The following is a 23,777-nucleotide window of genomic DNA, read 5'->3' as shown; positions in this document are numbered from 1 at the left end:
TTAAAAGCTATTAAACAATATATTTATTTAAAAAACAGTCAACCTGGAATCTGGGTAACTTCAAACTTAATGTAACTTCAAACATTCTGATTTTTTTTTGCAAATCGATAACATACATCCCCGAGAGCCGAGATTTAGGAATAAGTGAATGGTGAACCCTTCTCAGGTTAAAATATTCTTTGCTTATTTCGATACTAAATATTCTCATCCATCTCCGGGTATTTTATTTTAAAAAAAACTTTCATCAACATTTTAGCCATTTTATAATCACCAACAAAAGTGTTCTGGACCTATACTTTATATGAAGAATGAAGAATATTATAAGTTTTATACACAATTTTTTATGAATTTCTAACTTAAAATAATTTCCAAATTTTCGTCGTTTTTACGTATTTTGTCAATATTTGAACTTTAAATGCTTATAAAAAAAAACTGTGACTAAGGATTTTAAATTTTCAAGTTTTTTTAACCAACAAACAAAATTTTATTGATATTTATAGAAAAAAAAATTTAAAAAATTGAAAACTGACAATGTCCGTAAACAGTTCAAAAAGAGTCAAATTATTTTCAAAATTTTACCATGTATAGAAAATTCAAATATAAACAACCTGTGAACATTTCATGTATCTACGGCCATTTGTTTTAGAGTTACACCAAAAACCAAAATCGATTTTGCGTAAAAATTCCCGTTTTTCCTTAATTTTTCTTTTGTTTTTCACGTCGCTTTTGAAAATTACTGGGAAATTTTTACTTTTGATCCCCCAAAGTACTAACTAGATTCACTTTCCAATCAGAAAAGTTGCCGTTGAAGAAAATCGAAGCAGTTTTATTGTTCTAAAAGGTGATGACAGGCACAAAAAATAAATAAAAAAAAAACACACACATCATTGTAAAATCAATACATTCATCGTTCCACTCAGAATCTAAAATATATAGGTAACTAAGAATAATGATTTATATTATTTTGTTGTAATTTAAAAATATTATTACTTGAACCTTTTACAGTATATTATTATATTTGATACACACAATGATTTTTCAAATGTATTTTTTTTGGCAAAAATGAATTTTATCAAATGCGTAGTAGGTACTAATGCTTACTATTAAAATAAATTACTTCCATCACAATAATATCGTCAAATATACTACAATTACGATGTAATATTATAGACCGTCTTCTCTCAGAATCGTTTTTCGTATACAATGGTTTTATATCATTGAATTCAAATTCAACGTCATCCTTAACAGTGACCCACTTGTAACATACTGTGCAGCAGAGGGACATCCATTTCCCGCATTTTATAGTTAAGGATTGAAAATGTAAAACAAAAATTCTCATTAATAGTTCATTATAAACTGTAACTAATAAACCGTTATTTTTTACAGACATTTAAAATTTAAATTTGGATGAAATTACATGTTAAAGCCAAGAAAAATAACAATTTTAGTTATTTTGTTGTAACATACGAATATTATATTTTGACATTTTGCAGGTTTATGCAACTTTTAGAGTATATTATTATATTTTATATAAACAAAAACAATTTCAAATGTATTTTTTTTTTGTACTAATGGTTACCTATACTATTAAAATAAATTACTTCAATCACAATGACATCATAAAATATACAAGTCATATTATAGGCTGACAGACCGTCTTCGCTCAGAATCATTTTTCGTATACCATGATTTTGTGTCATTGAATTCAAATTTAACACATTAATTACACTATACAGCGTTTCCCGACCGGTGTGCCCCGGCGCAATGTCTATATGGTAAACTTCATTAAAAGTAAACTTTTGAAATCAAGGTTATTTAACTGCAGTTTGTGTTCTGCTATGGATAGTGAGCACACTCCCAGCTTTTGTTTTATACGCAGAAATAAGATGGCTATCTCGTGGACGTGTCCTACAGATTTTATGAACTTAGAGAGGAGAGGAGTTATTGTTGTTTTTGACTTGTGGTTGTGAAGAATCACAATACGCTGTGTTTCTCGGTGATGGCTCCTGGTGTGCCAAAGTAGCCTTTCTAGCAGATATATTTGGAAAACTTAATTACTTAAACAAGAGTGGAGGGCGGAGGACTGCTCGCAGAGTGGTAACCTAGAACGGTCAACGGGACGTCAAAGGCAGCTGACTCCGGTCGGCCCTTGAGGTCAGCTCATCAAAGATGAGAATTTAGGAAGATTTGATATATATTTATTTAATATATTATGTTTCTGGCCGAAATATAACATAATTTTTTTTTTTAATTATAAATGATGGCGGCTCTATTGACGTAATGCACAAGCAGTACCGGCAGCGTCGTCGATAATACCGAAAAAAAAGTTATTTTGAAAAGTATTTAAAATACGTATTTGAATAGATAGATATTCGTTAAAAAAACTATTTTAGATCAAATACAAATACTTGAAGAAAATATTGAAGCATACTTTTAAATACTTCATTCCACTAAATTTTTATAAGATATTTTACTTACCTTATATAAATCAATTGAACCAACTTTAAATTTTTTACATTAATTTTATAGAGTATTTTACACCATATAATTTGTTATAGCTATAAAATACTTATCTGGTTTTTTTGTTGAATTATTAATATAAAAAATATTAATATATAGTACCTATATACACACGTTGGTACATTTGTTCTCAATTTTTTTTATGTGATTAAAATTAAAATAGAAAATAATAAACTAAAAAGAATATAAGAATTTGATTTTAAATACAGATATTTTGAGTACTTAAAAAATATTTGAATACTTTTACTCAGGTAGGTACCTACTTTACAAGACTGCCTTATGGTTTTGGAAATCCGAGAAACTTATAATCCTGTATATAACACTTGAAAACAATTCAAACTATAACCTAATTACAAACAAATGTTCTACATTTTAGATGATGTTAACCACCTATCAAAATATGATCTTGAAAGTATGAAAAGAAGTATTGAGTACCGAATACAAAAAGAAGCAAAAATAACACAATTATTAATAGCTACTACTAATAGTACCGTAGACATAACAACTATATTGAATGAAGACACAATGATTGATTTACCAAAAACCAAATTAGAAGATTTTCTACATTTTGATAAACAGTTTAAAGTAGATATGGAGTTGATGAAAAAAATGGCGAGTAATATTTGAATCTGTACTGTTACATTTTAAGGCAGTTATTCCACAAATAATATCTAAGGAGATTCAATTAAAATATAGTGCTTTTGGGCGAGAAACCAATTGAATTAAAAAACGTAATTTGTTTGGGACAACAACATACAAATATTTACTAGGTACAAATAATAAAGATTAATTAGATAAAAATATTTACTCTTATTCTAGTAATTATTAATCTGGTTTAAAAATCTATACATATATATAATATTTCATTTGTGCTTAAAACAAGTATCCAGACATTGAGGCAAAAGAAATGTCCAATGATTTAAGTAGATGGTTTTCCGGTGCCAAAGATAGAGAAGGTGGAAAGAGAGAAAGAATTGTCAATAAAAGTATAAATAGTGTGACATGTGATTAACAATAAATAATTCATAATATCATATAGTTTTTAAATAATCTATAAAAGAACATTTTGTTTTAACAACAAATTATATTAGTCTATTAAATAAATATTTCCCAGATACGAAAAATGTGTATAATTGCTTCAACATCAATGTCAATATTATCTTAGTGTGTAGTAACAATAAGAGCTAGTCTATATTTTATTCTATTTATTCCATATCCTACATCAGGTTTAATGCAGTACTGTGTCTTCATTGAAAACGAGTACTGGGCAAGTACCCGAGTGCCGGTACCGGGCAAGTATTAGAAAACCAGTATTGGGAAAGTAGGTACCTACTGTAATACCAGTACTGAAAAGCGTCGAAAAACGTTTGATGTGCAATGATTTCGTTGACGTCAAGTTATACAGTTCTACAGAATTTTTAAGCTCTTGATAAATTATACAATAGATAGGTTTATTCGTTTTTGTTAGCAGTCAATGTACACATTAGAGAAAAAAAATAATTCATTTAAATTCTGTGTATAGTATATAACTGCATGATGCTCATATCAAAATACATTGTTTATAACTTTTATAAGCAGATAATTTAATTTGTTCTTTTTAGGTTTGATAATCATTCCTGGCTTTTTGTTTAATCGGGTGGGTTTTAGGCTAAAAATTGTATTTTTAAAGAAATAATTATTAATTCAGAATAATAGTTTAAATTTAAAAAGCCCTACTATCAATAAAACCCTGTTGTTGAAACCACCTGCGTAGTTAAAATTGGTCGAAATAATATTTTTTTTTGGACTGCATGGATTGGACATTTGACAAAAAAATACTAAGGTTAGGTTTGGAGAAAAAATAAATTGGACTATTACTATAAAATGTGACCTTTACTTAAAAGGACAAAATAGATTAGTTACAATAAATCGGAGATATTAATGAGTTGGTGAAATAGGAATGGGTTAATAACTTCAACAACTACAATGAGAGCAGATTATAACAATTTAAATATTACATTTTAAAATTTTGTTTTTATTTTTATAAACAGCCACTATACTTACGGCGGGGTACACCGGCTTATAATATTAGTAATTAATAATTATAATACTATATAAATCGTAATAATAATAATAATAACACGGGCGGTCTACCCGTCACGACATTTGTCAACACAATTAATATAATATATAGGAATACATTTTATTTTTTCGAAAGACTCGGCCGGCCGATCACTTGTCAAGAGGGTAGACCACGCACTACATCATTGCACTCGAGAACCTGACAATAATCAACAAAACAATAATTAACAATATATGCTTAAAATATAATATAGCACACGTCTCAGTATCTATACAAACACATTTAACATTATACATTTATACACAATAAGGTAAGTACTGCCGATCGGTCATCGGGTCATCACGTTATAGGTAACGATTCACAAAATCTCGTGTTAAAAATATAATATATTATTACAATTTACAAGAAACAGCGCGGTTCCTAACATATACCTATAATACGAGTATATATGCGGTCCTAATCATCTATCAGTCGTAATATACCTAACGTAATAATTTAAGAAAAAGAGAAAAATCTCGCAAAACGTCACAGCTATAATAATATATTATAATCATACCTATTATAGTATTATAACTATAGGTACATGCAATGTATAAAGATTGTCTTACGAAAAAAAGTTATACCTACAGCTACAGTAATACACAATATTGTATGTATCAAAATAATTTGTAAAGCGTTTTGTTACAAACAAAAAATATACCATTTACATTTATATGTTTAAATAATTTATATTGTGTACGATAAATCTGAGAGAATATAAGATTAGAGTAAAAATACTGACTTCGAAATGTCCGACCGTGGTCGAGCACGAAATATTTTTTATTATTAGAATACATTTAATTCTGTTTATTATAATAGGTATTATTATATAAACATGCTTTTTGTGCCTACGCGATTATTACAGTTATTACAGTCACGTACTCACGCGAATAGTTATATTCTAGATAGCAAACATTCGCACGAGGAATATGATTTTGGTGTGAATATTTACAGTTTCATACAATTTTCGAATATTACAATATTGTTAAAAAAACCAACAATGACGGGATTGGGCTTTAAAGTTATTCTACGAATATTAACTTTTGAACTATATCCTTTTTTTAGTTTCAGAGAGAAGATTTAAATAGTCTCCCTTGACAACACCCATTTATTCCAATGCAGAAGCGTCGATCCCACAGAGATTCCATTCGGGTGGTGGAGGGGGGAAGGGTAGGAGGGTAGGGTGTACATTTCAGCACCATTTTTTCTGCGCTTTATAATTGGCTTGCCTTACAATTTACAAACGCGCCAATGACCTATGCGTAAAAAGTAAAAAGTGAAAATATATTTCTTTAAAACCCTTCCTAACCTTCCAGATGATATTTTTTTTCTGTATGATAAAATTATATACTTAGTAGATACAAATTATATGATACTAAATGTCGTTATTAACAATAATAATCATATTGATTAAAATGCTTGAATATGAAATGTAAATTGATTACTATGCATACCTAATTATATTTGATTAAAGACACACGTTTTCATATTAAATCGTTTTTTTTTAAAAATTTTATCCCATCATTAGTTTAATCATTATACATAGAGTGAACTGTAATTGTAATGTCTACCTAAAGCATATGGATACTTATTTATTTTTAAAACCCTTGTCAACGTAAGTAATTATGTGTGTGAGTGGTTACGGTTAGTTAAGGAACACGGTTTATGTGGGATTAATTGATGTGTTTACGAAGATTCGTCTCTAAAACCCCGGGTGATCACCCATCTGAGAACTAGCGAAGTCGGGCATTAGTGACTGCGACCAACCACCATGCCACCAGACCCCCTAATATATATTTATATGAAAACCAAAATCCAGAAAGAAAAAGGAAAAAAAAAATTGAATTCATTTAAATATAAAATATACAACCCTACAACCCCAAACACGCTTCGCAGAATAAAATACATGTAGGCATCTATTTCTTACGGTGGAGGAAAAGTTGCCTAGTGACTAAAAAAAAATGTCCCTCTTATATTTTGTCATCGCTACATCTAAAACACTCAGATGTTTCCACTCCAGTTCACATTATTTTATAAATTAAGTGTATCACTGATCGGAGATATGTGTACCCCAACAGACCTCATACTCAATTTCACTTTCCACCTCTTGATCGGGTCTCAGGGTTCGATTGAAATTTTATTTGACCACCGTACGACAAAAGGTTTGTATTAGGTTTACAGATGACGGCGATGGAAACGAATTTAAAAGCCAGCTCAAAGTCGACGGAAGAGTTTGAACATTTATCAGTTTTGACATCTTAAGGCTGAAGCATTTCAATAATATTTTTTATTCTTTATTGAAAACATTAATAATAAGTACCTACTAGATTGATGTTTTCAAAGAAGATTGAATCAAGCATTTTTATTCAAATTTAAGCTTTTTGAAAAATATGTATATTTGAAAATATAAAAACGGTATTATGGTATAAACTTTACGAATAAATTTCGGCTGCCAAATTAAGATATACGTATATATTTTTATACTTATGTCACACGTATCGAAATGTTGATCATTACATTTTTCATTATAATAAATTATTACTATATTTACTATTAGGAATGATTATTATATATAATATATATCTACTCGAGATGTAAGCATATTATACACGAATAGAAATTATTTACCTATATTATTATTATTATTATTACTATCGTATTAAGAATACCCAAAAGCAAAAGAAAATGAATTAATAACCAATATCATTTTTGCTTCAGTTGGGAAGATGATTGCCTAATCACGACCTGTGAATGTTCGCTTCACAGCTAAATCCGAATGGTTATTATTGCCTATACATTTCAATTGTATACCTATAAGTATATAATATAACTATTTAATAGACATACCGACAATGAAAACGACGATATTCCGTCTGCGATGAGAGTAATTAATAGTAATAAAACTAATCATTTTACGACACAGAATCATCGTTATTGGTTACTCGATTTATACCTAATATTCTCACAATTAAAGACGTGTTTGCAGAAACCTCTTGGTAATTGTATAAGAAAAATAGTGTGTTGAAATGAAAAAAATATATTTATGTCCAACTGAACTGGATGTCTATTGGGGTTGTTTTCTTACAATGTACTGCTTTAAATTATGTACGTAGCAAATATATTTATTTACTTAATACGCCAACGATCAAATACATAAATAGGCAACATCACCTACCTACTTATATTTCTAATATTAAAGCAGTGTGTAGGCATTTGAATATGATTATATGTTGTCGTGTTATAAACTTGAACAATATAATATTATTTTTCATCGGTCGTATAGTCCCTACGTAAATCGATATTCTACAAAAAACATCTACAAACGATATTAAACTCAATAGTTTTTATAAATAATAGGAAAACGCACGTTTGCGTGGAAAATTGTTGATAAATAAAACCAAAATACCTATCTATTATTATTACAGCGCAGGTGGTCTGATAGAATGTTTACCGTCGTCGTTTTCGGTTTGAGTAAACGACGAACGGTCGTAAAATCCAGAATTTGACTCACGTCATTACCGAACAAATCAGTATTATTTACAAGACAATAGTTATATTCGAGAGACACTCGTATCGCAAGTCTGGAAAATATAATCATTCTGAAATAAATCACAAATCGCACGTTCGAAATACGAGCAATCAAATGTGTACCTAACCTCTTGGGTTAAAATAAATACCTATCTGATACATGTTGTACGAGTATTATGTACAATCGTATAAATTACTAGTGATTGTGTTAGAATGGAGTTACCTACAACAGAACGCGAAACGGACACGTGGCAATCGTATTCGGGTGGATTTTGTCGACTATTGTGCGACAACGGTCCAAGTCTAAGTGGTGCGCGTAGCTTTTTATAAATGTAAGAAAAAACCGACGATAAGCATATTTCGTACATTCAGACCACGAGAATACTTCAAACTATATTATATTACATATATACACGAACGTCGTCATATCTACATCTATAATATGACTCGTGTCGTTTCCGTCGACCTTAATGCGTATTTTTATGTTCCAAGACAACGTTATCGTTACTAATAGTCTTACTACTTCACTACTACTATAATAATAAATAAATAATGATAGTATTAATACTACTACTAATAATAATAATAATATAACAACATCAAAAATACGTCGGCCGGGCGCCAAATACTACGGCGTACTATTAACATAACATGTGGTTGCATTACAATGACATAATATCATCGCTGCAGCCTGCAGCCTGCCACAAGTGGTGTGTGATAGTGGATCATTTAGTATACAGGGTGTTTGGAGGGGGGGGTAAGGGCGAAGTTAGGTACGTCTCGTACGGGGACGATAATATCATAATATTATTATTATGGTGGCGCATGAGCGCCTGACGACTCCGTCGAGGAGTGGCTGCAGCGAATAGACGAAGAACGGACGACGGACGGTGCGGTAGGTCGTCGGCGTTTTTAGTCGCTCGTCAGGTCTTTGAGCTCCGTGTAGCCGCCACACATTTTCTTGCACAGGGCTCGGTCGGACGCGTAAAGCTGGTACCGCTTCTTGTACACGGCGAACCTGAAAGATATAGACAAAAATATAATATAATGTAATATTACACTCGTAATATATTATGTATTTTAAGATTATTATTATCATTTTATGTATAATATGCGTATCATGCACCGCACAGATTTTCTGATTATCCGCTTAGGTTTTGTCAACCAGTGAATTTGATTTTGTCACATTATTCCCTTTAGTATCGTCAATCATTGAATATAATTTTTAAATTTTTAAATTTTAAAATTTTAATTTATTTGACGAGTAGACCACCAATGGCTATTTTACTCCAAGCCCATTTTCAGTCGATATTTTTATAGCGTATGTAGGTAGTATGTACCTACATAAAATACTACGAACAAAAATTCAAATACACAAAAAGATAAAACCACCGCAGACAATCGTTAGCCATGGGATCTAAAGATAGTTACCATAAAATGACCAGGGATATATTATATATAGTAATATGGCTCGGATACGTCTGGTTATCTAGACGTCAGAGTTGGTATCCTATGTCTATCTTATACGGTTTGGGATTTTAAATAAGGTCCCTCGAATTTTCCGATGATAACTAAGGTTCAAAACTGATTATAGAAATTAGCCACATACATTTTAGTGAATAACAGTTATCAAAATACTTGGGAGTTTGAACAATAAACGTTTACTATAGGACATAGGTACACATGGATGACGAATGCTATGTTGTTTGAAAATCGAAACCAATACTGTCGCAGCGTGATATAGATAGAGCTATACGTATATAATAATGATATACATATATAATGTAAAGTGATAATTGAATCGACTTGAACGAACGCCACAAGAAAGTTCGATATTTTAGTCTCTCAAGTTATATCGAAAAGAAACACGTTCGTCAACAGATGGATGGTAATATTTAAATGTTTCTAAGTGAAGATTTTTTTCTCTGAGAATTACTCGAAAAAAAATTCCTATCGATTGATCGCGTTATTTAGGTTTCCCTCAAAACAACAATGTATATAATCGTTTAAGTCGTTTGAGCTCAAAAAATCAACTAGCGAGAATGCATGAAATGCTCAGCCATAACAAATCTTGGCGTGACTATCACCTTTTGTACCTAAGTATACTAATTAGTGCTGCAATATAGGATGTATTTTCATGACCCCTTTTGGCGATACAGTTTCGCCACAATTATTGGAGTGAACCTAAAATGTTTTGTTTTCGACAGGTCATGCGTCCTTGCGGGGTCGGTGGCGCTTAAAGCTGCAGGACGTAGTCGTCGTCCTGAAAGTAGTTTATAGACGGCTGTGATCGGTGTCGGGTAGTTTCTCCATATAACATTGTTTGACCCCCTCCCCCCACAGGTCACAGAGAAATCGCAGTAATATTAAATTGTTGGCAGTCTAGCACGCGGACCGTATACAAAACGCTCCGGTTTAATCACAGACTCCAGTCTGCTGTACCGATTGACGGCTACACAATAATTTGACGTCTACAACAATATAATTGTGTGAACGATTTATCTAGAGAGCCCATTAATATATAAGAAAGTGACCAACTGGTGAAATAGCAGCCATTAATCGTCTAGACGATTTTCGCGTTTTGTAAATTAAAAAAAAAGCATAAACAAGTATTTAATATAGTATAATATATAGTATATACAAACCAATGTATAAAATATTAAACAAATATGCTTACTGCAGCCCAGCAACTGAGATATTTATATACTTAAAAAGATATGCCGTATGGGGACTCAAACAGTTATATCTGGGTACCTATATCTTTGTTCATAATACATAACTGTAATTCAAAATATGAATACTGGTATTATATTATTATCATACAAAAAACGATGGGATTATTAAAATTAAATTATCGTGTAAAAACAATTGACAATTATTAAATATGAACATTGGTGAATTCAAACATTTGGACGATTAATGGAGTGCATTATCAATGATAACAGCCAACTAATAGAAAATACTTACCGAGTTAACCACTTTCTTACATATTAAGTCTCTTTAAATTCATCATGTCAAACGGCATTGTGCGAAATGCCGCAACGCCACCAATGGTAACACAATTTAAAATACTATAGGTATTAATAATAATAATAGTAATAATAAATAGACAACCCACATGAAAATATTTAAAAAATATTAAATAATATTATTTAGTAATATGTTTATATTATAAATGAATTATTATTATATTACCTGCAGATGATGTCGATAATGTATGTGTGTGTGTGTGAACAGCGAATGATTTAAGCCTGAATTACGCGAAACAACAACTGTGCTTGCACACCAACAACTAAGCATGCACAAAACTAGGTAGGTATATATTATTATTAATGGGAGGTATAGGTATATTGTTATTGTTGTATATAATGTATAATATATACTATACGCAGTAGGCACACACCACACGGCACACGACTGAATGCGTTTGCACATTGCAGCTAGTAGGCATAAAATATTTTTGGGATCGAAGCTCTAAATAATATTATATAAATAATATTATAATATCATGATATCAAATTACTACTACTACGTAACATGATGATAGGTAATGAAACACACATGGTCAAAAACTTATATATTATGATGTTAATTACTCTTCGTCCGATGTCCAAATTCGTAGGTATAGTGTAAATATATAATATAAGGGGGGCTGTGAATTTGCATGATTTGTTTTTTGTTGCTATTTTGTTGAGGAATTGAGTTCAATAAGACGGTGTGATACTAAATTATATTTTTCATACCATAGCATTGATTAAAAACTAAGTTTTTTTTTAAAAAGTTGTAATTTGTATTATTTGTACATTTTAAATTAATGTTTTTTTAAATATTATTCACTATTGTTGCTGAATGTAAATGAATATATATGTTATGTTCTATTGCTGTTTTTACATATTTTAGGACTTTTAGAGCCTACCTAATAGGCAAATTTGTAGTGTTTATATGGACATGCTTATATTTAAAATTTTTTTAATGCATTCAATTCACAGCCCTGCACCTATATAACACAACGTTTGGTAATATGTGTGCACATGATCACATGAATAAATTCAGCGATACAATATTAATATTAAATTTATATGCACACACAAACGTATACGTATACGTTTATATCCATGTATAAACATAATATGTATTAGTCTGAATTTGGAAATGAGTTAGATGAAAAAAAAATAAATGTACAAATAATAATATTATACGTATTTGTACAATGTACATACATATATTATTATATGATACAATACAAGTTATTTGGTAAACGTCACTGTGAGACTACAAACAAACGTCCGACAACGCGCCCGAAGGATTCGCACAACGATTGCCGGACCAAACTACGCTATAAATTATGTATATGCATTGGTATTAATATAGGTAATATAATATATTATATACTATTATGTTATGGGTGAAAATGAAAAAAAAAACACAACAAACTTTACTAGAAATAAAATTGTTAACGGTAATATAATAATAATAAAAAAATACGATGAGACGTATGGTTGGTTCGGTAGCCAGTTACTAGCTGTTAGTTGTTACAGTATATTACAATAATTATAATAATAATACAATATGCGTAATATTATATATACGGATTTACCTATAATGGTAAATAACGTACAGGAATAATTATACGTAAATATTGTTTGGATTTTTATAATATCACAATAATAATATGAATTTAACGACCGCAATGTAATGCGCGCCCGCAATGCACATAATTAATAATAATATGTAATATGAACGGGTAGGTAGCCGAACCAACGTGATCGCATCGCGTTTTGTACAACAATGTTAAATAAATAAGTATATCCATTCTCTAATATATTATAACTACTAAATTAAATTATTTAATCATAATGGATAATGATAGTAGCGAAATAATAATAGTAATAATAATAAAAATAATAATAATAATAATAATTATCATACAAGTATTGTAGAGAAACAAGAGGGGAAAAAACAATCAAAAGCCAACTCTTACAAATACTAATCAAAACGTTATAAAATACAGGCTTTTGATAAAAATATAATAATATTAATAATAACTAACAGATTAGATTAGATAGGTACACTTTTAAAAGACGATTAATGAACATATTTAGCATACAATTATTAAAAACAAAACTAAATATGTATATAAGCCTATAACAGTGCAAATAAAACAATATATGTATATATGTATATATGGATAATATATATTATATAATACATATATACATATAATTTTGATGCATATAATATTATTGTTAAATTTAAAAGTAAAAATGGTAACAAAGCAAGCAGGTACAAATCGGTGCGCAAAATGTTTACTATTTCTTTTTTCTCTTTTATAAATAAAAATTAGAATTAACTATGGAACAATTGCACATGATATAATTCTCGCTAATCGGATTGCGATGCGATAGAATAATATTATTATATCGAATCGACAAGATAAGTCATATGGTCAGATGCATTATACAATATTTATGTCATGGTGACATAAAAACGGTATTGTTTCGTTTTTGAACTACGGACTAGACATACATATATATATATATATATACACATATTGTGTGTGTATGTATCTATAAACGAAGGTATGTGTGTATGTAAGTGTGCCGGTGTGTGTGTGTGTGTGTTGTATAAAAAAATAATACTTGTAAATTGTAATGAAATAAATAAATAAACTGTGACGAAAAATTTGAATTAAATGTATTATGCAGTGCCATAGATAAAAATACTTGTAGCAAAATGTATGAACTTTCGACGTCAACTACATAAATGATTAAAAATGATAATTACATTATGATAAGTAGAATTAAGCGAAAGGAGAGGGTTTTTTTTATGGTCAAGCTGCTTTCTACAATCATGGATCGTTCTTGTTGCACGTTTATACAGGTGTGTGTATCTGTGTGTATGTGTGAGTGTGTGTGTGCATAAAAAACTGCCATTAAGGCGGCATTATGAAATCGGTATGCGTGTTATTAAAAAAAATTAACTTTTTTCCTTCTTATAAAAGTCCGAAATTTTAGATTATTTTTCCCTTTCCGCGGAGCTGCACTCGAATTTTTAACAATTTCTTTCTCTCCCTCTCACTATTTTGTACTGGTGAGCGGTGGCACTTGTACTCACTACCGTACTCACATCAAGTATACAGGTTTATTGGGTGATTGTTTAAATATTATACACTTAACGGAGTAATCGTGCCTGTACTGTTTTAATGTTGTTATAAATGATTGGCGATTGACTAGATTCGATTGCATTGCGAAAGTGAAAAATAACCTATTAACTACACACAATGTATATTTTGTAATATATATATATATATATGTATCTTAACAACAGAGTTAAAATGTTAATCACGATATTATATTGGTTAATATTATTGTGTTAAAATTATTAGGATTCTACTATATAGGAACTACTCGGAAGCGGTATAATTATTTCGAAAAAAAACCTTATTTGCACTAGAACTGTTATGTTAAAAACAAAACAAAATAATTATATAACAATACAAATTAACTTGAGCCAACTATTTCGATATAGTCTTACACAGCACCATTTTTTTTGAACAAATATTATATCGTTCACGCGGAAATCAAGAAACAGATATCATTATTATAATTTATAATATAAATTATGGAATGTGTGTAAAATGTTACGATGGCATTAACTTATGTTTATTACGAGTTTATACTTATTTATCACATTCGAAATAATTATAAATTTATCATTTAAAAAAATATATATACATATTATATATAATATTATTATTGTCATGAAATAATTATGTGGTCTATTGTAACATTCATTATGTAATGGATACGATTTTATAACACGCGAAGTATGATAGTTTTACATAAAAACTGAGAACCTTGTTTTACTTTAAACGTTATTAACATTGCCATTCAATTTATGAAAATTAACATTAATTTACGCCATGTATGTAATATAAAATAAATAAATAAATAATAAAATAAGCCTAGTTATACATACAAATATTATTACCTACTAAAGAATAAAATTTTTAAAATACATAGGTATAGGTATATGTGATATCACAAATAATATTGATATATTTTAGTTATATGTGTCTTTCTAAGTGGGTGATCAGAACGAATTGACGATAGAAGTATACCTAAATATATAATACATTATTTAAAGATGTATATCTTTAGAGGCAAATGTCATGGACGCATTAAAAATTAAAAATAATTTGAAAAAACGATGATAAATTAAAGAAAAAAAAGAATGAAACACATAGACCGACTATACGAGGCATGTACACATTTTGTTACTCGTTAGACTGAATTAGGCGCGCAATTTGTTTTTTGTTTAAATCTCACTAAAACGTGTTAATCTATAATTTATAAAACCTTAACGTATTACATCACTTTGCTTTATTTTTCAATTAAAATGTCAAGCAAATATTCTACTGTGCAAACAACTCTATAATCGATTTGGTTGAATTCACAGAAATACGATTGCTCGAAGGAACTTAAACTCCATTAATTAATAATAGTTAATATTTAATATATTATTATTATTATAATAAAAATACTAGTAAGTTCAGATTAAAACTTTAGATCTACTTCTGGATCTACTATCCATTCAAAGTTGGTCTTTCCGTATTGCTTGGTAATATTTTTTTAGATGTAAATTATTTTCCTTTTTTTTTGACCATATAAAACTTGCATGTGCCAATAAATTAAAGCATAACACTAACTCACATGTACAAAAAAAAAATAAAATAAAAAAAAAAAAAAACAATAATTAGGCTAATGTGATAGCACAAATAAAGAAACTAATGATCAACTAAGTAAACCTCTTGTTAAATACGTCTGACCTGATAATTAAGAGATCCTTCCGATTTTTCATAAGGGAATGTTCTTATAATTTAACTACATAATTTAACTTGTAAACATCTGAAACAAAGAAAATACACAAAACATCAATTAGTTTAGTTTACAAAACACAAGTCAAAAATAAATAATAGTGCCTAAAAATGTTGCACAAATAATTTTTTTTTATCACAAAATACTCACACATATACCCATATTACATAGGTATATATATAATATCTTCTAATTTGCATTTCAAAAAAAAAATAATTTTAAAATTTATAATTGTAAGTTGAAATTGTTCATTTATTTGTTTGAATGTATTATATTAATCACCTGATTTGTATGAAAGTCCCATAACTACCCGGGGGTGCTGGGGGCGCCACTCAATTCTAGGACCATAATCAGTCATACAGGGCCGACTACAGGGTTGATTTAAATATAATACATTGTTATGAATCATTATTATTATTTTTATTGCAGTATCTATAGTCCTGCTGCAATATGTATTTTGTATACCCATCGTATATCAAATCGTTAAGGTATTTATTTAAAAATTATATTTTGACTGGGCTGCATAAAATATGCTTGCACCCCCGTTAATAAATAAATAGTAGCGGGCTCGTAGCACTACATGAAATATCATAATCGGCTCTGTATGCTATGTGGATGTGTATAATATATTCGTTTACGTTAAAATATTTAAAAATATTTCATTATATTTGAATATCACCATTGTAGCCATTACACAAATTTAATGAGTAATAATAGAGGTCTAGAGTTATATTCTACTGAAGAAATGTGCACCATTATCATCAAATAACGATGTCGTAGTCAAATTAAATTGCATATTATAATATGTATAACGGTCATACGTTAGCATGTCACACCGTGTTGTTCGTTATCGTTTTATTCATTATGAAATGACTTATTTTTTCCCATTCCACGTTGTAGACGGCGTGCGAAACAGCAATAAGTAAGTGCCTATGTATACCATATGGCTATATACAATTATAAAATATAAATTCAATTGCACAATGTGAAAAGTTCGATCCGGATATATTATAAGCATGTAGTTTCCACATTCTAGATATTCATATACGTTTATATATACCTACACTATACAGGGTGTCACGTGTATGTCATCGTACATACCCGTTTGTATGCAATATAATATATTATTATTTATTATTTGTATGTACTTTAATACTTATATACAGTACACCTGCCCTAAACTTACCCAATTACATTTAAATACTATTTTTATAGTATATTATGAGTACCTACCACCTATTATTTAATATTTGAATATAAAAAGTTATTTTTGTTAGACGATTTTTTCTATTGCAATAACATGATATGTGCAGTAATCGTTCAATTTTATCAAGTCCTGAAAAAGTGAAGAGATAACGAATGGAAAATATAATTAATAATCATAAACAATGACATTAATGAATTAATTTTCGATAGTAGGTACTAGGTAGTATATAAAAACCTGTTACAGGTCGATTTCAATAAAATACAAACATCGAGTTATTCACAAAACTTTTGAGTTAAACACTAATTTTTACATTTTTGAAATAGACAACTCTATGGACCGGAGAAAAATGTGGTGGTATAGACATTTTAGAGTTAATAAAGTTTTGAGTTATCCACGTTGGCACGTTTGACTGTATAATATCTCCCATAAAGTATAATAATGATGAAAGAAACGTGAAAGAATACAATTATTTATCGTAAGAAAATGTCATCGACAAACGTAATGTACGTATTAACATGCAAAATGTAATGCCTTACGACGAGTGATTATAATATTACAATGCACGATGTGGACAGATGAGCGTTTGCCTATTGCCGTACTCTTACGGTTACACTTAACATGACCGAATAGTTAATTGCAAGTTGCAACTGTAGCTACTACATGCCTCCACATGTCTATAGAGCTGTACTTTTTATAGAATATTTGTTGTGCCAAAATATAAGTTTTTAAAATTAGATAAATTAGTTTTATTTTGTCTTATAAAGGTATGTAACAATTAACTAATTTTACCATAGTTTATATCAAAAAATAGATGGACGTCATGTGAGAAATAATAAACTGAAAACATGAATTTTCTTATACCAATTTTTCAAAATTAAAATCATAATTTTGCATGTACACGTGTACTCTTGTGAATTATTTTATTGTTTGTTTTAAATATATATATAGGGCGATTCAAGTATGCTCAGTGCTAACCCTCCCCTTTTATCTTCAATACTTATTCAGTGGAGTTATTCAAAATCTGATTTTTGGAATTTTCAATTATAATTCTTATATACCATATTTTAAAATTTCCTATAGCAGGTATTACCTACTAGGAGCGTCCTATGGAGACACAAACTTCTGTATTTAAAATAAGGCCCCCCCACCAATTTTCTTCTATAAATTATTTAGTGGTTAATTTGAAAATATTGTATTTAATTAAATTGAAAAATTTCAAACATCAGAATTTGAATAAATTCATTATTAAATGAAAAATCGGGAGGGAGAATGGTTGGCAAGTCATCCTGTAAATAAATTTATTATTTGTGATACATGTGTGTAAAAATAATTTAACTTTAGTCAAATTATATTAATGGTCTAATATTAATTTATTTTTACTAACAGAATGATAGAAAACGTATTACTATTTATTCATGATCAACGAATGTTTTTTTAAAAATATATATTTCTGAAAAAACGTGTTTTATCATTATTTCTGTCATTTTATTTATACATGTACAATGGACATTGGGCATGTACCTACTGAGTTGATAAAGAAACAATTTTTTAAGAGGCGTAATATATTTTCAAGGGCTATTATTCGGCGTGATTCGGCCCTGTATAGCAATTATCTATCATCACCATTATTTAAAATAATAATATATAGCCGTATAGGTGCGTATATGACATGTATGGCCTGGGTATAGGACATTTAGGGACTTATTGTTTTTTGTAGCGGAAACATAGCAAAATCGCGAAAGTCATGAACATATTGTATAAATCGAGCTTCACTGGCGATGTCTACTTATAGTACTCGAATAGCGGCAGCGGCGGGAAAACGTACTTCGACAATAATATTATAGTTTTGTATCATTGCACGTGCTCATTTCGATACTGCTCTATCTTACGGTCGTATATTACGATCACGTTTTAATCGCAGTATATATGCAACAAAATATTTTTAGGTACCTACCTAAAGTAGGCTGCGTATAAGTGTGTAGCTAGTGTCGTAGAGCGCGTCTAAAATATTGTCGTTACCTATATTATTATTTATTATGAATTATAATTGTTTAAACGTCGTACAAACTGTAGTAGAAACTGATTTTATATTAGGCCAATTTAGTAAAACAGTATACCCGTATGTGTTGTCAGTTTGCTCTGTCTTACAAACTTATACAATATCAAATGTACGTTCATCAGAGCCAGTTAGCCTTTAGTATTTGAACGATTAATCTATAATCGAACTCGAAATTATAACTATCAGAGATAACGGCAATCGCGAATCCAAACTTTAATAAAGGCGCTGCATTAACAAATTTGAGGCAACAACAGAGTGCTATCCTTTATAACTATATAATATATATATAGGTACCTACTTAATACATAACATAACAAAATACGAAATAATACCTAACCTGTGACAAGAAGAGCTAATGACGAAAAAAAGGGGGATTATATTTAAAAATAGGCTAATCTTTCTAAAATAAATTTTATAAATTATGGGTTTTTGGAGAAAAATGAAAAGTATTATTTTAGTTTTAAAAATAGGCGCCACCTACGATAAATGTTGTGTATAACATAATACGAGAGAACAGTTAGTATTACAACAGCTGTCTATAGCGATAAGACATCGTTTCTTTTGTCACACAATGAGCAAGCGACCGCTATCGAAGAAAAACTACCAACTATGTAGAAAAAGAAAAACCATTGTGATCGTATACAAAACCGATTCTATAATCATTATTATACAATATAGTTGCTAAGTTGCGATGTCTATATAATTATTGTATATTATAATACGCTGATGAAATAATATCCCGTAAAATGCATTAAATAGTATCGATGACATTTGACACACAAAGTATACTTTATCTGGCCAGCGAACACATTTATTATTATAAAATAATAATAATATAAATTATAGACCATTAATTTTAATTATTTTGCTGGCCGGCCCACGCATGTATAGTATATTTATCGAATGAAAACTGTCTACATGTTTCACGAGAATTGAAGAATGTACTCACTACTGCGATTCCTATAAAATATACTATAGTCAAAATATTATACATAATCTGTTTGGAATAACCCCTTCTGCTAGAGAGATTTGATTTTTTTAAGCAATGACTTAAGAAATTCAACTACCTGTTCTCACATTACTGAATAGATTGTCGTGAGACATTTTGTTTTTAATTTTTTATTATTGATTCGTTTTAAGGTTTTGAGTTGATGCTATTTGTCAATGGTCTTATAAAAAAATTTTTTAGAAATGTTTTTAAAAAAAAGTTTTAAATTTTGAAAAGTTATATCCTATAGGCAATTAAAATGTCAAAATATTTAATATTATCTGTAAAGAAAGGCAAGTTCAATAATGGTTGTAAATTGTAAGACGTAGACAAATATAACACACGTAATGCCCTCTTAATTTATTTTTACAATTTACAGTTCATAAAATGTAGTACGCATTTTTTTGTAGAACTCTAAACCAGAGGTTCTTAAATTATGGTACGCGTACCACTAGTGGTACGTGGGAGACTACATGTCGATACGCGAAAGGCCACAAAGTGATAGAACGGAGAGTTGATAAATGAATATTTTAAATTGTGTTTCAACTTGATCATATAGGAATAAACATAACTACATAAGTGGTACACGATAGATTAATAATATACATGAGTGGTACGCGAAAAAAAAAGTTTGAGATCTGCTGCTCTAAACTATAGAAGTGATAGTGTAATTCAGAGTAGTCCAACCCCTCAGCCTGCAAGCCGAATGCAGTCTTCAAAGTCTTTCATTTCGGCCCTCCTTGGAAAACATACATGTAATAATTTTTATTGGTATGAGTGTGAAAAATTAAAATAGAACTAAGGTGGAGGGAGATGGCGCAGTGGCAGTACTTATCTATAGGTACGTAATACGTATTCTATAATCGGATAACTTGTGTACCTATTATGTTATTATATATTACAATATGTTTGTTATATTTTTTCTTTTGGTAGCCCTCTATTGTTTATAAATGTGTAAATTGGACTACAAATTACAAAAGGTTGGACCACTCTAGTGTAATTTATTATTTATGAAACAATTTTTACATTCTGAATGTAGTAAAATATTAGCGTGATGGTTTTTTCTACAGAGAAATGTTTTGTTTTTCACTCTTTTCTTCGGCTTACACTTTCCGGGAAGTAAAAAAGGGTTCCAAACAATAGAAACGACACTCACCTCACCCTATGCATCCGGCCGATATCGTGGCCAGTATCGCAAGCGTGGCAGTCATGACTTGCGTCGCCGAAGACACGGTCTTGGTGTTGTAGTCAGTGCTGCTTCTGCTGGAGTCTATGTTGGCGCTAGTCTGCGGAGCCTCGACGAACTTGTCCTCGGCCGTAACCCTGGACCCGTACTTCTGCAGGAACTCCAAGATTATGCCATTGGTCCAGCCAAAGCCCAACTGCACCTCGTATTCGCCTCCACTGCCGTGACCTCCGGGTACGGTCGCATCGTACTGTCAAACACGTGACTTATGAGTATACCAATAATTGACGAAAATATAATTCATAGAAGGGGCATATACAAGTCTGCAGACACAGTGGTGTGTATATTGAAATAAAAATTACTGCATCTACGTCTCACGTGACACCCATCACCCACTACCTATACCGTTCTCAATAATCGACTTCCAGACTAATTTATGTGCTCGTATAGACATTTTTATAGCTACTCTAAAGATTCGTTTTTAATAATTATAACCTTATGATGATTATGATTGTGGTGAATGATAATGATCAATTCGTAATCAAAAAGGTTTTAATAAAATGTACAGTTAAATAATGAAAATAATAATTTTTACGCTGCATATAGTATCCCGTCAACCAGATAAATTGTTTTATTCCCATCAAACAACCAACCACGACTTACTTTTTCATACATGGCGTTGGTCTCGTTGTACGCTTTGTAGTTGGACCTCATCCATCGTTCAGCTATCTCGAATGCCAAGTCTTGGGCCCAGTTATCACCTGAGCTGTCCAGTGACATGACCATTATGTACTGGAGTGGGGGCCACGCATTCGGGTAGTCCCATTGTTCACCGGAGTGCTCCAGGGTAGTTGGTATGCCCCCCAGGTTGTTCATTATTTGTGTCTTTTCCAAATACTTAAGCGTCCGGGATACAAAGTCATCGGTCTTCTTTGGGTCATAACAGCCAGTCCATAGCGGTGATATGTTGGTTGGGTAAAAGTAATCACGCTTGATTTCGTTTAGCATGTCATAGTCCAGCCACGCTCCTACTTCCTCGTGCCACAACACCGCCGTTACTGCTTCTATCCATTTGTTGGCGATGTTTTCGTACTTCAATGCCTTGTCAGACACATTCAGCTCCCGGTAGAAATCACTCAGTATCTTAGCATTCCAATACACCAAAGCGTTCAAATCCACCGGAATGATGGACTGTGTTTTCAGGTTAGTCAGGTTTCCTGCAATCATAAAATGACATTAGTTACTGCACGCAACGTTTTTACGCGCACCCTGGCCTACAACAATATTATCCGATAAAGTGCAGCTTTTACTCACTTCCCTAACCCACAGATGTTATTTCGATAAACACGTCTATTAAATTTACGTATTTAATACATTTTTTCACCATCGCATTTAAATATTACTTTTCTTTTTGACGTGCTAAGTAAATAAAAATAATAGGTAATACAATTAAATCATTTAAAATCGATCTGGGGATTATAAAAATCAAAAATACTCTCGAATTGTATTTTATTCATTGAAACGTCGTAGGTACTATCAAAAGCGGGATCGAGTTATAATTAAGAGTTTGATAGTTGAAAATAAAATAAAAACAATCATGTTTCACATTAATTGTCGAAGACGTGTTTCTAACAATAACAAAAAAAAAAAAAAATAGAAAGTGTATTTACGTTTATTGATCAGTGGATCTATGCCAAAAATAAAATAATTAACGTGATGATACATTTTAGGTACATATTATTTATATAGTATAATGTGGATACGTATGGTGATGTATTATCGCTTTGAAAGTTCTTTAGTCTCATTCACGATACATTAATATATGTAGCATGCAACATGCGCAGTAGTGATTTAGAAGCATTTACTTTACAGACCCAACTCAAATTCGTATAAAAACATCAGACCTAATTTAATAGTTAATGAAACTATGTTGAAATCGTCTATAAGAAGAGAAAAATAATAGACATCGTTTAAAGTAAACTGGTAATTATTATAAAAATGACCTATAACATTCTCACATTATAGACTTAAATGTTTAAGTAATTACCTATGGTGGTTCTTAATTTTATTGATATATTAATAAAATAATAACTCAAATGTAGTTCTGTACTAAGCAATACTTTCAATTTTGTTATAACTTAAAACAGTCCTAAAAGAATACAATTTTAGTATAGTAGCAACACAAATAAATTAGATGTAATAAACGTAGGTACATACTACATACTTACGTTAATAAAAATAATGCAACCGCTAACCGTGAACCTAATCCTGATTTAATTGTTGACTAACAATACAAGCTTTAATTGAACAT

At 30.2% G+C, this 23,777-nt stretch overlaps 1 protein-coding gene across 9 annotated transcripts in view; it reads right to left on the bottom strand.

The window, feature by feature from the left end:
• Positions 1 to 4,511: 4,511 nt before the first annotated feature.
• Positions 4,512 to 23,777, bottom strand: part of LOC111036945 (trehalase) — a 104,270-nt gene continuing 85,004 nt past the window's right edge. For 7 of the 9 annotated variants that reach the window (XM_022319260.1, XM_022319259.1, XM_022319266.1 and 4 more), the window contains 3 exons: positions 22,130 to 22,683; positions 21,442 to 21,716; positions 4,512 to 9,167 (listed from right to left, as the gene is read on the bottom strand). In XM_022319260.1, the coding sequence (XP_022174952.1) occupies positions 9,062 to 9,167; positions 21,442 to 21,716; positions 22,130 to 22,683 (935 nt within the window). In that variant the 3' untranslated portion in view covers positions 4,512 to 9,061. Of the gene's footprint in view, positions 9,168 to 12,337; positions 16,057 to 21,436; positions 21,717 to 22,129; positions 22,684 to 23,777 lie in introns of those variants that run through there. The other 2 variants (XM_022319264.1, XM_022319265.1) reach the window with 1 other exon arrangement.

The sequence above is a fragment of the Myzus persicae genome, unplaced genomic scaffold (assembly GCF_001856785.1).
Source record: "Myzus persicae strain clone G006 unplaced genomic scaffold, MPER_G0061.0, whole genome shotgun sequence".
NCBI lineage: Eukaryota > Metazoa > Arthropoda > Insecta > Hemiptera > Aphididae > Myzus > Myzus persicae.
This window is presented reverse-complemented; position numbering and strand designations above follow the sequence as displayed.